The 17,276-nt window shown below is 36.9% G+C and overlaps 1 protein-coding gene across 2 annotated transcripts in view; it reads right to left on the bottom strand.

Moving 5' to 3' along the window:
• The window catches only part of cxxc1a (CXXC finger protein 1a), a 72,430-nt gene that overhangs the window by 52,079 nt on the left and 3,075 nt on the right, over positions 1 to 17,276 (bottom strand). For both annotated transcript variants that reach the window (XR_005636154.1, XM_039774289.1), the window contains exons 3-4: positions 5,941 to 6,041; positions 2,755 to 2,891 (exon numbers count right to left, since the gene is read on the bottom strand). Coding sequence is in view for 1 of the 2 variants with exons in the window: in XM_039774289.1 (XP_039630223.1) it covers positions 2,755 to 2,891; positions 5,941 to 6,041 (238 nt within the window). In the remaining variant the exon portion in view is untranslated. The remainder of the gene's footprint in view (positions 1 to 2,754; positions 2,892 to 5,940; positions 6,042 to 17,276) is intronic.

The following is a 17,276-nucleotide window of genomic DNA, read 5'->3' as shown; positions in this document are numbered from 1 at the left end:
CCCATTTTCAGTTTCCTGGCAGAGGGAAGGAGATTGTCGCTCAGGATTTCACGATACATGGCTCCGTCCATTTTCCCATTAATACGATTAAGTTGTCCTGTGCCCTTAGCAGAAAAACACCCCCAAAGCAAAATGTTTCCACCCCCATGCTTGACGGTGTTTTGGGGTCATAGGCAGCATTTTTCTTCCTCCAAACACAGCGAGTTGAGTTAATGCCAAAGAGCTCTATTTTGGTCTCATCAGACCACAGCACCTTCTCCCAGTCACTCTCTGAATCATTCAGGTGTTCATTGGCAAACTTCAGACGGGCCTGCACATGTGCCTTCTTGAGCAGGGGACCTTGCGAGCCCTGCAGGATTTTAATCCATTGCGTGTAATGTGTTTCCAATGGTTTTCTTGGTGACTGTGGTCCCTGCTAATTTGAGGTCATTAACTAACTCCTCCCGTGTAGTTCTAGGATTCTTTTCACCTTTCTCAGAACCATTGACACCCCACGAGGTGAGATCTTGCGTGGAGCCCCAGAGCGAGGTCGATTGATGGTCATTTTGTGCTCTTCCATTTTGAACAATCGCACCAACAGTTGTCACCTTCTCTCCCAGCTTCTTGCTAATGGTTTTGTAGCCCATTCCAGCCTTGTGCAGGTCTACAATTTTGTCTCTGACATCCTTGGACAGCTCTTTGGTCTTTCCCATGTTGTAGAGTCTGGAGTCTGCTTGATTGATTGATTCTGTGGACAGGTGTCTTTTATACAGGTGACTAGTTAAGACAGGTGTCCTTAATGAGGGTGACTAATTGAGTAGAAGTGTCTAACCACTCTGTGGGAGCCAGAACTCTTAATGGTTGGTAGGGGTTCAAAACTTATTTCCCTCAATGAAATGCAAATCAATTTCTATCTTTTATTTAAAGTTATTTTTTCGATTTTCCTTTTGATGTGTAATCTGCCACTGTTGAAATAAACCTACCATTGAAATGATACTGTTCTGAGACTTTTCATTTCTTTGTCATTGGACAAACTTACAAAATCAGTGAGGGGTCAAATAATTATTTCCTCCACTGTATATATATATATATATATATATATATATATATATATATATATATTTATATTCACCCCTACTCCATGGCTTTCAAGGATAGTAAAACTTTCTGTTGGCCACTCCCTCCTAGGGCCATTTGGCCCCCCAGAATTTTTAGGCCAAAAACGTCACTGCTAATACTCTCATTTGTACCCACCAGACCCTCATGTTGAATTTATTTATTTAAAATATAATACATTAAAGTCTTATTAGTGATGAAATGTTGGATATTACAACCTTTTGATTTTTAGAGCGAGTCAGGCATTAAAATGATTTTGTTATTTACAATCCTTTAGATCTATAATGAAATACAGGTATTACTACAGAAAATGCTATCTTAATTGACTAACAGGATAAAATATCAGTATAACAATGGCAGCCCAGGCACTTATCAAATGTATTTAAAAGAAACAAATATATATATATATGTTATAGTCGATGGCCGGCAGCTCAACAAAGAGTAGAAGGATGGGGGAAGGCAGCTACTTTGGGACACTGCCTCCCACTTGAAGCTAGATATTTTGACTGTGTGCAGAGGGTGCAGACCTATAAATATCTGGGAGTGCAGCTGGATGACAAATTGGACTGGACTGCCAATACTGATGCTCTATGTAAGAAAGGTCAGAGCAGACTATACTTTCTGAGAAGGTTGGCATCCTTCAACATCTGCAGTAAGATGCTGCAGATGTTCTACCAGACGGTTGTGGCGAGTGCCCTCTTCTACGCGGTGGTGTGCTGGGGTGGCAGCATAAAGATGAAAGACGCCTCACGCCTGGACAAACTTGTTAAGAAGGCAGGCTCTATTGTAGGATTAAAGTGGGACAGTTTAACATCTGTGGCAGAGCGACGGGCACTAAGCAAACTCCTGTCAATCATGAAGAATCCACTGCATCCACTTAACAGTGTCATCTCCAGGCAGAGGAGTAGCTTCAGTGACAGACTTTTGTCACTGTCCTGCTCCACTGACAGACTGAGGAGATCGTTCCTCCCCCACACTATGCGACTCTTCAATTCCACCCGGGAGTAAATGCGAACATTAATTTTATTTTAATTCTTTTCATTTTTATTACTATTTAATTTAATATTGTTTCTTTGTATCAGTATACTGCTGCTGGATTATGTGAATTTCCCCTTGGGATTAATAAAGTATCTATCTATCTATCAGATAGCGATTTCCGTGCAGCATAATGGTGCCACAGATTCCTGCAGGGCATCATGAGATCTGGAGTTCGTCTTCATAGCCCTGCTAGGTACCGTGGGTGCCGCTAGGAGACGCTGCAGGAAGAAATGGGGATCTTTATGTTCCATATAGCCCGAAGTACTCCCGGGCTGAAGACAAAGCAAGTTCTCAATCTGAACCGGAAGTGCTGGCAAGTCATGTGAATGGAAGAGGAGAAGCACTTCCAGGTCAAGGACTATATAAAAGGACTGCTTGAGACCCAGTAAGTGAACCGGAGTCGGCAGGAGTGGAGGAGAGATTTGTGATTATTACTATTATTATTATAATTATTGAATTGCCTGTGTATGGTGGTGGTGGTGCTTGAGGGCACTATAACAGGAAGGAAAGAATTTAAAAAATCTTGGCGATTTTACCCTGTGTGCAGTGTGTCTGTCTGTTGGGTTGAGAGGGGCAACAGCGACCCCTAGCCTCTTACAATGTGTATATATAAAAAGATACCCTTGATCCACGACGTTTTTCCATTTTAAAATCAGGAGTATCTCTCGCCTTTCTGTCCTCCTCCATCTGCTCCAGATCAATTTCTCTCTCACGAGACTTCTTTGGGCGATACTTAATCTCCAGAGCTGGATTCATTTCTATAAAAAACAAATGCAAAATAAAATAGCCTCAGGATTTTAAAAATGAATAAATACAGAAAAAAATCTAATAGCCTAATATTAAGGAGTACTCTCTGTTAGCCTAAATGAAAACAGTTCCAACAATCATCTTTGGTTCTATTTAAATAAATTATTTAAGGCTATATATATATATATATATATATATATATATATATATATATATATATATATATATATATCTATCTGGTCTGCGATGAGTGGAGCTCTGAACTGACTACACCCAGTGCTGTTGTGATAGGCTCTGACCATGACCCCGAACTGGATTAAGAGAATTAGTTTACAGCAAATATTCTGGCCATATTTCTTCATAAGGGGTAAAGATAACAGTTCATTGAACGATACAGAAGGAGGATTGATACTAAAAATATTTGTATAAAATGTTTTTCATACACAGCTCTAAGTGCTAAGTAGATTCTCTAACATTCAATTTTAAAATATAACTAAGTATCTGATGAGTGTAAGCCATTCATTTACCAATTTACTAATGTTTTGGGTAGGAGTAAAGCATATGACCTAAAACAAATACTTGTGAATTCACATTTCTTGAGTGAATCAGAATTAAACTTAATTTCTTAAAATACTGTTATGGAAACTTCTAAGATGACATTTTTCTAACACAGTGGTAAAAAGCTGACTAAAGTGTACCACAAGAAATATTTTGAAATATGACAATTCCTCAAAAGATTTCCATACTTTCTGTTTCGCTCTTTGATCCCCAAAAAAACCAACCAACAACCACCCCCACCCAATGACCTTTCTCTCTTCAAATCAAGTTACATATTAGAATGTTCAACTCCAAAGGGGGCACTGCTAAAATATGGATATAAGCACACAAAATTCCAAGTGGATCCCCCTCCAAAACACCCATTTTATTTAATATACAACTATGGTGTGCTCAAAACTCTGAGTGGCAGCTGAGAGGGACGTGTTCTCCAGGAAGCCATGGACTGCAGAGGGGGTTTCAGATTAAGTCATTTATTACGCACCTCCCTGTTCCCTGTGAGTGTAGACACCCGCGAGCCTTGTGTGTGGCAGATGGGCTGCCTCTGAACTTGTGTAAGCTGACTGCAGTGGAGCATGGCGTTACAAGTGGGTGTGTGGGCAGGGAGGATGAAGCAGCTTTGCGGTGGTGTGAGGGTAAATTTGGGTTGTTACTTACTTCAGTATCCTTTGGTACTGAGGTGCAAAAGCTGGTAATGGTAGAGAAGTCAAAATTTTAGTTTCAATCCAATCCAAAACTTGTACCATAAGGCTAGTACAGTGGAACCTCAGTTTACGAGTAACTTGGTTTACGAGTGTTTTGCAAGACGAGCAAAATTTTTTAATAAATTTTGACTTGATAAACGAACGATGTCTTGCAATGCAAGTAGTATGGATACACTTTGTCTGAAGAGCGTCATGTGATCACAGCTAAGCTGATGGTTCTTCTCTCTCTCGAGCGTATACTGTTTACTACAGCATTGTGACTGTGTGTGTGTGTGTGCGCGCACGTGTGTGCTGTGAAGTGCGAGTCCCCATCTTGCGCCCCAAAACACGAAGCCGAGTCTCAGTACTTTAACAACACCAGCTTTATTCAGCTTGAAACAGCAACAGCGCTGTTATTTATTGTAGCGGGATCTTTATAATATTCCTTGTATCACCCATTGACGGCAGGCGCTTATAGCATGTCTGCGATCTTTTTGGATGCGCTTATACGGCGAAGTGCTACAGCGCTGGGAGACTGCGATTGCTTTGGGTCACTCTTCCACGTGTCGTCCTGTTGGGTGGAATCCGACATGAGTTTAGAAACTCACTCACACCAGACAATGATTCTTTTTAAAGGTAAAGTGCAGGTTAATTTGTTTTATGTATTTTTACTTTATATTTTGTATTAATCATTTTTATATGAATAGTTTTGGGTTTGGAACGAATCATCTGAGTTTCCATTATTTCTTATGGGGAAATTCGCTTTGATATATGAGTGCTTTGGATTGCGAGCACGTTTCCGAAACGAATTATGCTCGCAAACTGAGGTTCCACTGTATATTCATAAATGCTGAAACCAAACATGATGATTTAAGGTCCTATTGCTAAATGAAACCAATCCCAGAAATAAATCACCTATTCATACCTAAATAGACATATAAGCAGATTTATGGAACAGGTGGATGATAAATAAAACAAATAAATAAGAATTAAAACAGGATTTTAAAGAAGAAATGGGGAATTTAAATTATATATTTAATTGAAGTCAAAGTTAACAGTTATCTGAACTCCAATGAAGGTTAACTGTGTTGTCATATGTGCATAGTATAATAACATTTTTACTTGTAAGTCTTCCTCAGAGTAGTGACAGTAATATAATGCAAACAATAAATTTAGTTAAAAAAAATGATATATACACACACAAAATATATACTTGTCCATTTTAGGTAGGGTATTAATTATTTCAATTTGAGCCCTATTCAATTAAGGCAACGGAACCTACCCAAAATTTTCTGAAAGGTTGTTATACAAATGAAAGTGTTACATGGGTTAATATGGTGAAACAAACGGATTACAACTTACCCAAAAGTACTACATAACCAACAGTATACTATATGAAGATAATAAGCTACCTAAATAAATAAAAAATACACCTGGTGTTTTAGCCTACAAATAATAAAAATAGACAAGGACTTGCTTTAAAAGACTGAAAGCTATTATTAAATAACACAGAACACATAATCTGTGTGTGTTGCTTGTGAATGAGCAGACAACAACATTTCTGTTTCCATGGCAGGGCATCAATTGATCTCCAGGGTTAAGTCTGGCAACTATTTCTGAAGTTGCAACAGAACTTCTTGATGCCATTTTTAAACACAAACTTGAAGTTGCTGCTTTTCTCTACTCCTAACAGTTAAGGAGATAGGTTTTAAGTTTTTTCTCCTTATCTTTTGCCATAAAAAGTTATGTAATAAACAGTCTTATAAAATGTTCTTGGTTTATCATTGAGAACATTAATGTAAATTGCTAAGGTTATTCTTACCTTGACATTTCTTGCAGTACCATTCCCTGATGGCTTTGGCCATTTTCTCTGTGACGTTGATGCAGTCTCCATGAAACCATTCGTTGCAGTTATCACAGCCGCTAAAGTTGAACATATCAAACAAAAATAATTAAGAATAATTCACCACAGATATTGTAATACACATAACTAAATGTACGCCTTAATAAAGCACAGTCTTTAGAATTTTACAAAAAAAAAAGCATTCAATTCCTGGACTGTCTCTAAAAAACACTGAAGTAACCATCACAGGAACACAATTTACATTATACAAATGGGATTTAAAAAATAAAAAATTCAAATGCAATTAGTTTTGGATATACCTGCCTTCATAACCTTCGGACATCAAAAACAAAATAGTATTTTGCAAGCAAGATTTGGCAGGGCTCCACATAGGGTAAAAAAATCACAGAATACATTTTTAAAACTGTAATATGTAAAATTTTATCTATGAAAAGAAACAACACCATGCATGTATTAAAAAGGGAAAAAAACCTTGGCCATTATTTAAGACTGCAGAAAAAAAGCAAAAGAAATAGCACAATTACACAATCTTGTGCTCATTTGCAAGACATCCCTCCACTAGTGTAGTCTCATGGGACCAGATAGGATTTTTGGGACAAGAACACATTTTTGGGGATATATTGCTAAAAATGTTGTACTGAATAGTTATGAAAACTGCCACAGGAAATGCTCTACCCACAGGGTTTCCTAAACACCTACCACTAACACTCTCCTGTCCATGCATTACATTTTAAACTTTCAGCATTGTAGACAAATACATACAAATTATAGAAATACAGGATGAAATAGAAAAGAAACGGAACAAAGTTCTTGATGCTATGAGAAAATCGAAAGTCAAAATTGTTGTTATCAATTCAAGAGCTCAGTGTCACAAGGTAAGTGAAACCTAAAAAATCATTTGTATATCTTGGTGTTATTCTGACTATTGAGTAGTATTGAGACTATTCTGAGTGTTGAGAGAAGAATTGTGGTGTATATCTACTACGTGTTCATACAAATATATTACGGAACAACATATTTGTCATTTACAATTGGACAATATTGTTAACTTACCTTGGCTGTTTGATTAAATGTGCAGTTGGGAGATGGATGCTGTGCTGCCTCACCCATTAATTTCTGCTGAAATGGTGTGAATGCCATTAGGTACAGAAATCATGCATCTAGTGGCTCTTCAGCATTAACTCTCTTAATGGCAGTTCCTTTCACCTACATTTTACTGAGTGTGTTAGTTTGAACACATTTTACAGCTCAGCTTTTCACTCTCATAGCAGCAATTCTTTCAACTATACACTGACTATGACTGTATCATCATAATGATAGAGACCACGTGCAGCATTATACTTTACTATTTAAACCACTGCCCCTACAATGAGCTCCACCTTCATGAGGTTTCTTGGATTGGTTTATAAATCACACACCCAGTGGACTGTTCCATTGTTTCCACCCACTTTTAAATCAAATTCACTCATGGTCATCTCCAGATGTTATGTATGATATGACTGTCTCTGCGTGAATACCACTACTGAAACTAAGTTGTGTACAATTTTATATTTTCACTTATATGTGCCAACAATCAAGAGATTTCTAAAGGAGAATATTAAGAGGACAAAAAGTCTTCAATTATATAAAGAGTAAGATTATCCTGTAAATTATAAAGAAATAAGCTTAGTTGCCTTGAACAAGTAAAAAATAAGGCCTACACTCTTTGCATTTCTAAGCAGAAACAGTCTCTCTTGTACCAAAAAAAAAAAAAAAATTACTTTGACCTTGATTAAGCAACATATTTTGCACCAAATGGTGGAGGTTTGAAACCCTCTCTAGAGGTGAAGCTTCATTAAACTTCCATTTCTATCATTTGAGCATATCCACAACATCAGTGTTGCTATCTGATTAGTCCAGTGTTTGTGAAATCTGCACATTCTTTCTGTGTTGGTGTGGGTCTCCATTCAAAACTGACAAAGCATGTACTTTGCTTAAAGGGTCTGTGTATGCTGCAAAACAGCATGACAATATTGTTTGGTTTACCATCAAACACAGTTTTTTGTAATTGGTTAACAATGTTTCAATGCTACAGAATGGTCATTAATACTTAATGTATCTTTCAGCTACAAGTTATTTCATAATGCAAGAGGCTAAACCACATAATGTCACCAGCAATGTCTGTATGATACTGTGAAACTTTGCATTTTACATAAACTGAGCAAAAGCATTTGTCACATTGTAAGGATCTGTCTTTTATGTGTGAAAGCCTCACTACTTTACACACACTACTACTGTGTGTGGATTGTTTAGAAGTGTCCTTCAAGTGACTTAAGAATAATGAACACTCAAATTGACTGCTACTTAGCTGTGCCCATACATTTGGCCATAAAAATAATAATCTGAAAACACTGGTACTAAATCTTCCTTTTTCTTCTACATTTTCACTTTAACATCTGGGAAATTTCACAAGGAGGTTTTCAAAATAATTTTGAACCCACATCTTCTAGGAAATTAATAAGTATAAAATAGAAGCTGCATGGAAACACAGATGGGTAAGGCATTTTAGCATTAAATACCATACACCATTTCCTACTTTATATACATTGGGATGCAAAAGTTTGGGCAACCTTGTTAATAGTCATTATTTTTTGTTTTGTGACCCCCATGTTGCTACTCTTCAGAGAAAATTAAAGGAGGAGGGAAACTTACAATTGACCCCCTTAAATACTCTTTCTCATTATAGGATTCACCTGTGTATGTATGTCAGGGGTCACTGAGCTTATCAAGCCAATTTGAGTTCCAATAATTAGTTCTAAAAGTTTTGGAATCAATAAAATGACAACGGTGCCCAAATTTATGCACCTGCCTGATTTTGTTTGAACAATTATTGCACACTTTCTGTAAATCCAATAAACTTCATTTCACTTCTCAAATATCACTGTGTGTGTCTCCTATATGATATATTTAACTGACATTTTTTATCGTAACAACCAACGATTTATACAGGAAAATAATGAATATTAACAAGGTTGCCCAAACTTTTGCATCCCACTGCATTTTGGCTACTCATTCTAATTAGAAACAACTGTAATTACATTTTAACTAGTCATAATTCAAGCTGCATACATTTATAATTCCATTAAAGCTATTAAAAACACACCTTTTTATTTAATGTGATGATGGCTGTTGTGAAAGCAGCTATGTAAAACAAAGTTACAGCATTTTTGAGTTTGTGTTTTAATTTGGTACAAACACAAGCCATAAATATATATTAAAATGTTAAAAAAATACAAATGAAAAATAATTCAAAACATGCTGCATAATGTAATTAGAGCTATAAGTACCTTTATAATGGCTTTACATTTTCTCCTTTTGCAAGCATTTGTTTCCACAATGGACTTATAGTACAGGTACTGAATGCAGCAATCGCTGGGCAAAACATGCTGCTTGCACCTGCTCTCGATGTATTTAATGTTTCTTTAGTTGGATTAAACTTTCCTCCTTTACCATCCCCAGCAGACAAAAAGGTGAAAATGATGTATGTTCCCAGAAATAACTAAAATACCTTGATGGATCCATTTTATGTTCTCTTAAGTCTGCTCCTCCACAGACAGGTTTGTCACCCAGCCCCAACACATTCTCCACTATAGTCAAACATATTTGACACTGGTGACTTACTGGAATATTGGTGAGTTCAGTCAATCTTAAATCTATTAATTTCCCAAATTAATTTAGCAAATTTGGTTTCCTAAAACTCTGTTGTAACAAAAAGCAAGACTCACTAAAAACATGAACTAACCTTGAATAAGAATGAAAGTCTATCGTTGAGCACACACACTGGGTCATTTAATGATGGCAATCTACCTAACTGCATGTCTCTGAACTGTGCAAGAAATATCAAACTTCCAAGATTAAATTCACATGAGCACAAGGAGAACACTTCTGTTATGAGCTTTCACTTAATTTTGCACTGTTCTGTCAGATTTCAAATATTTTACATTGTGGGTATTCCAAGGTTTTTAAGTTGTACAATGTTTAGAGGAGGCTTTTATCTGACATATTATCATCATCATCATCATAGTAAAACAATGGTTGGATGGTAGAAAAGCCATTCTTGATGCTACATCACAGCCTCAGAGACCCAGGTTTAGTTGCAAGTTACTACCTATTTGGATTTGCAAACACGTCCCCAAATCAACTTCTGTGTACTTGCAGAATAGGATTAAACATGTCAGTCTTTTTACCATGATTGCATCCTCTGTGTACCACTGAAGTGTGCAGCCCAATTGCTTATTAGCATTGTGTCAGGATTCAATACAGTGTGCATCTCAAAACTAACATTTATCCTTACTGCACATTATCTTTGATTTGCTCAGGCATAGGTGTAAGTATAATTGAAGATTTTGAGAATGACACATTTAGTTGGGATTAATAAAGTATCTATCTAGCTATCAGAAACAAAAATAGTAAAATCTGTCTTTGCCCTTGTTTACACTGTAAAATTTGTAAAATGCATGTCACCTGTATTTAGTGTTATGCAAGCCAATTGTACAAATAATTAAGTGCAATCAACCAAAGATCTGAATCAGAAACAGGTAAAGGTTTCAGCATATGTACTATGTGAGTGTACATGAGGGAAGAATCTGCAGTGGGCTAGCGCCATGTCACACCAAGACATTCAACTGGATTAACCATGTTTATGTATTACTTTTAATATGTAAGTATATAATACCTTGAATTTTTAACCAATCAAAAACATAGTGTACGGTACAAACATTTGTTGAAACCACCACTGAAATAGTGTTTGAGTATTTTAACATCACAAAGCACTCTAAGCAACAAAAAAATACAAATAATCACTTTCACTCTTCACTAGTTTTTAATATTCTGAACATTTAACAAACAATTCTCAGCAAACACTGACTTTACACTATCACACACACTCTTTAAAATTCAGTTGATGTCTCTAACATTAATTTATTAGGGTTAGGGTTTGCTTTGCATTCTTAATAATTTTCAGTTCAAATATTGTATTGTCTGACTATGCAATTAAGACTTTGAGAAAATATGTGGAAAAAGCAAATAAGAGCGGTTTTTAAATTGTTTTTAGACCATTTCCTTATCATTCATCATCTTACTCACGTTCATCTTCATTTAAAGGTTGCATTGATTCAAAGGCTTTCCCAGCATCACTGAACCAAACCCGAAGAGAACATGTTGTATAATAAGCTGGTACTTATCAACTCAGAGATAAAATCAACTCTGTCAAATAGGAGAATGTTGTCTGCAGATTATATTACACTAAATGTTCATTTGTATTGTATATTATGCTCTGTTTATGTCAAGACTGCATAGGAAAGACTGAACACTGTACTTGGTAACCCGGAGTACCCTGCCAGCCTGAATTTCCTTCAAATGATCAATTATGATTTGCAAAGCAAGTTAAAGGTTTGGCACTGAATAATCAACAATCATCTAATATATCACTGTTCATTATGCACATTAGCAGAGGGCTTTTTACAGCCAAAACTTGAAATGGCAATTAAAAATCCAGAAAAAAATAAATGCGTCTCCAATTTAAATCTAAACATGAAGAGAAAGTTTAATTGAAAAACTGTTTTTACCAAAATAGGTGTTTTGTTTATTGCTTTTAAAATTGCTTTATCAATTATCAATCAAATATTACTATGCACATTGCATATCTGTAAATACACAGTAGTGACAGCGCTGTCTCTTACAATGTGCCACAAGAAAAGTATTTTACATTTTTCCAAACAAAATTGAACACATTTTTCTCAGACTTATTGTTTCAAATTCAAATGGCTTATTTAGTTATTAGACAATGCATCCAGCCTTCACTGTACTGTACATTAAATCCAGCTGGGCAGCTTCTATTTTGTGTGCCAAGGCTAATTACAAACCTACTTACTTATTTGTGGTTGGCCGATAAAAACGGATAATGCTCATCGATTTTATCATGATCAATTAACATTTTCTACTCTATTAGAGTATTTTGCAGGTCCAGGGTGTTGAATTAATGAATAGATGTAACTTTGTCATAACCAGCTCACTCCAAGTACAAAAATCTTAAAGCTATTTGAAATTACATGTCTACTGTGGTAGTAGTATTGCCACTGTACTGAGAAGACATAAGCCAAAATTAGTACTGAATTTTGCGACACAAAATACTAAGAACATGGCCTTGTACCGTTTATTGAATGACATTACCACAAGATTGAGGTAAAAACAAAAGCAAACAAAAATGTCTTTATTTGAAAGTAGGGAATTTTACAAAAATCTGATTGAGAAACTAAAGGTAAGATACAGCATGATAAAGTTCAAACTGCATTTTGGCAAAATCATTAGTCACCACCATACTAATGATGGAATGGTGAAAACTATCAGCGTACATCATAGATATTACTTAAGCACTTAATTTAGTGGACCGAATCTTTGACAAGTATGGTGAATTGCAAACTTGTTTCAGAAATGAACCCCTGCATCCAGAGGTTTGTTTTTAAGTTGAACTGTACGGGAACCAGTAAAGTACAAATTTACCATATTATTGAAACAGTTACAATATATTCAACACTACTGGGAGCCGCAAGCTTCTGTTATAGTAGTTTTCAAGAGCCGCAGATGTGAGAATGCATGCTTGAGACATTTCACTGATACCCACTAAAGACTGGGATAAATTACAGCAAGGGGGGATTATGCAGTAGTGGATCTTACATGCCTCTCAGTCCTCCAGTATGGTGAAGAGAAAAAGCAATGAAATTCACAATACTTAGTTCTCTGGTCTAATCATATGTTTGTCCAAGCCATGTTTGTATCCAGTAAGAGAATGAGGTATTGGTACAGTGGAGAGGTCTCTGTTGATGAAGAGTTTTAATGCTCACATTTTTCTTAAAAATAAATACACCATAAGTCCTTGGTAGATCCAATCAGGACCCATTGTTACTGGTTCAGTAAGTCAATCAAACACAATAAAAGGGCAGCCAATGTCCAAGCAATGAATGATGTTAAATAAGAAAACTAAAGATATGGATGGTTTTGCAGTTTAGTAACTTTATATTACAGTTTTATAGGGCTCTTCCTGTCACACCACACGTATAGAGTACAGTAAAATTTACTTTTATGCGTTAATCAACATCCAGTGCAAATATTTATATTATTATTATAGTAGAAAGCAGATCACCTTGAAGATGGGCGAGCCTTAATACATGTTTAACAGCAACTTGTCACCTAATAAATCTATACTAATATAAGGCAAAGCCCTCACTGACTCACTCACTCACTCATCACTAATTCTCCAACTTCCCGTGTAGGTAGAAGGCTGAAATTTGGCAAGTTTATTCCTTACAGCTTACTTACAAAAGTTAAGCAGGTTTCATTTCGAAATTCTACACGTAACGGTCATAACGGTCGGCAATGTCCGCCATGTTGAACTTTCTTATTTATGGCCCCATCTTCACGAAATTTGGTAGGTGGCTTCCCTGCGCTAACCAAAACCGATGTACGTACTTATTTCGGTGGTATGACACCACTGTTGGCCGCCATATTGAACTTTCCAATGTCACTAATTCTCCAAATTCCCGTGTAGGTAGAAGGCTGAAATTTGGCAGGCTCATTCCTTACAGCTTACTTACAAAAATTAAGCAGGTTTCATTTTGAAATTCTACGCGTAACGGTCAACAACGTCCGCCATGTTGAACTTTCTTATTCATGGCCCCATCTTCACGAAATTTGATAGGCGGCTTCCCTGCGCTAACCAAAACCGATGTACGTACTTATTTCGATGGTATGACGCCACTGTCGGCTGCCATATTGAACTTTCCAACATCACTAATTCTCCAACATCCTGTGTAGGTAGAAGGCTGACCCCATCTTCACGAAATTTGGTAGGTGGCTTCCCTGCGCTAACCAAAACCGATGTATGTACTTATTTCGGTGGTATGATGCCACTGTCAGCCGCGATATTGAACTTTTCAACGGTCTTTGTTACTTATGGGCCCATCTTCAAGAAATTTGGTACGCGGGTTCCCAACGCTAACTGAATCCTATTTACGTACATATATACGTTCATAGCCTGCAGCTTGGTCACCGTGTGAGGCGGCGTTGGGTCCCCCATCCCAACGCCTCCCACGATGTTGGCTGCCTGCCTATATAAAGCTGTCCGTCGCTCCAGTCTCTACATTCCCTTCCTTGCTTCGCCACAGGATTCACGTCTCCCTGCTGATAACTACAGCCTTTTTATTTAATCCACGGCTTCTCCGCTTTTTTTTTTGTTCATTTATTACGATTATAGTTATTGTTTAGGTATTTTAGACTTACTTTACATTGTTCAGGTACACATTTTCTTTATCATTCCAACCGTACCCCCATTAACATGTCTATCGAGGTGATCAACATCGATCAAAGAACTGTCACTTATCAAGTGGTTTCCATGCCTGGATATGGCACCTACCTTTTCCATTCTTTGTGCTGTCGCTGAATTGTTCGTTGTCATTTTCAAGTGTACCGAAATGGCTAAATATTTTACACCTTTGGAGAACCGCCAATATCTCTTAAACATCTTAGAATTACAGGTGACGATTTCAGTAGTGGACACTTTGATGTTTATGAATGTTTAAACTCTCAAAAGCTGGATGTGAAGTTATCGATGAAACCGTTTGTATACTTACAACGCTTGACAGATGCCGAATGTCTCTTCAACACAAGTCCTACAAATACTGTCGTAATTGAAACAAACCGTGAAACTCAAACCGATCATGACAGCAGCAATCCAAGCTGTGAGATTTGAAACAAGATTACTGTTCACATGGCCAACTGTACGTTGCATGCTCAAGAGTAAGCTCAGCGCACAGCTTGGTCATATTACAACCGGAGGGCCGAACTCACAATGTGGTATACAAAGAGATCCTTAACAAATAATTATTGGTATATTTTCCCTCAGTTTAAAAAGGTTTAATTTTCTTCTTAATAAAAATTTGAAGGCAGTACTTCGCTGCTGCGAAGCGCAGGTATTTTGCAAGTATTATAATATAATAAACACCAGGATTATTCATGATGCACCTTTTCTAACCCCAGAAAGGTTCAAGAATGCTGAGAAATTGCTCAATATGTACAGCATGTACTTGGTTTATTCCAGACTTGAAATGCAAGAAAAACAAAAAGCAATAACAAGACAAATAAATAACAATGCTCTCAACTTCTGTGGGGCAACAGTAACAGAAGGTAGGAGAAGACGTGAATTGCAGTACAAAAAGCCTAATTGAGTGTACAAAGTGTAAGGTCTCTCTGTATCTAGTGGTAAACAGAAATTGTTTCCAAGGACTGGCATGGAAAGATGTGGTTGAGTACATAATTCTAAGAATGAATGAATATATAAATAAATAAGTGCTTCTGCAAATTTGTGGGATTGTTTTGGTGTAAGAGACTACATGTTTACATAAAGGGTCTATGTTTCCAAACAAGGACGTTGTGCCAAACAGTAAAACTTTGAAATGCTATGGGATACGACATCTAAGCTTAGTACACTGATAACTGACAGATTGGACATAACAGAAAATTGATTCCAGGGTTGTGCATCATAAAATGAGAAAAATCCATAAAGCACCAACTAAATAAATATTTTCTTCTAAAAATTTACCATGCTGCAATTGCTACTCTTCAGCCATCTGCAGCTCCTTTATTACATAAGCAAAGTAATACACAGTTATTTTTGGGTATGTTATTTAGGCACAATAAAGGCAAAACAAATTTTTGTCAGTAATGATTTCTTTCCATTTTGAAAATGACCAAGTAATCAAATTTTAGCAAGGAGAATGTCATGTAGAAGTCTTAACCAAGCTGACTAATGCACTTTTACTCTATTCTTAAGTCCCAAACTTTATAGGTTCTGACAGCTTCAACCAAACACACAATTTCCCTAGTCTACACATGCTTCATTAAAATGCTATTTCTTCTTCACTTCCATACTTTATCTTCATATTCAGAGCATGACAAATAATTCCGAAACATCCAGAAAATGCAACAATGATTTATTTAATGAACAGGTGAAAAATTAGGAAGCAATGGTCTGAATAACTTGTGTAAGCAACAGATTTAAGTTCTTGACTTTAAGTTACCAGTTGACAAGTACAGTTGTGGCCAAAAATACTGGCCACATGCTAGTTTTTCTCCATCAATTTGTACACAAAATGTATGACATTAAAAAACTGACTGGTGTTAGCATATGTATTTCATTTATTATCTGCACTGGAAGAAAACAAAAAACCTGGAGAAAAGAGCAAAATCTAATCTTATTTTACCCAGAACCTAAAAAAAAAAAAAAGAGTACATTACTAAGAAAAGTACTGGCATTTTTGAGAAGCTGTAAGAAATAATTGGAAATCATGCAGGTAATCCTTCTGTAACTGGCATTCCAAATCACCTGTGAGCTGAAAATTTAAAAGTCACATACTCAACCAGTTTAAACAGACAAAAAGCGATCTGACTTTGTGTTTTTTGTGCCTGAGTGTACCATATTCAACATGGAGAAAAGACAGAAAAAGAAATAACTGTCTGAAGAGGTGAAAAACAAAACTGATGAAAAGCATAAACAATGGCACAGCCACTAATCCATTTCCAGAGACCTTTAAATTCCGGTGTCCACTTTACACAACATCATTAAGAAGCTGAAGGTCAATGGTACTGTAGCCAACCTCTAAGGACATGGACAGAAGTGAAAAACTAATGAAAGATCGCATCAAAGGCTGCACAAATGGTGGAGAAAAAATCTTGATCAGCTGCCAAACAGATCCACGCTGTCCTTCTTTAGACACAAGGTACAACAGTGCCAACTAACACCATCTGTAACCTTCTTAATGAAAGAGGGATCTATCAGAGGAGAATAAAAAACTCGGAGTCCTGCCACGTGCAAAAGTTCGCTGATGACACTGCTATTGTGGGCTGCATCAGGAGTGGGCTGGAGGAGGATTACAGAAAGTTAATCAAAGACTTTGTTAAATGGTGCGACTCAAACCACTTACACCTTAACACCAGCAAGACCAAGGAGCTGGTGGTGGATTTTAGGAGGCCCAGGCCCCTCATGGACCCTGTGATCATCAGAGGTGACTGTGTGCAGAGGGTGCAGACCTTTAAATATCTGGGAGTGCAGCTGGATGACAAATGGGACTGGACTGCCAATACTGATGCTCTATGTAAGAAAGGTCAGAGCAGACTATACTTTCTGAGAAGGTTGGCATCCTTCAACATCTGCAGTAAAATGCTGCAGATGTTCTACCAGACGGTTGTGGCGAGTGCCCTCT

This window comes from Polypterus senegalus, chromosome 13 (genome assembly GCF_016835505.1).
Source record: "Polypterus senegalus isolate Bchr_013 chromosome 13, ASM1683550v1, whole genome shotgun sequence".
NCBI lineage: Eukaryota > Metazoa > Chordata > Cladistia > Polypteriformes > Polypteridae > Polypterus > Polypterus senegalus.
This window is presented reverse-complemented; position numbering and strand designations above follow the sequence as displayed.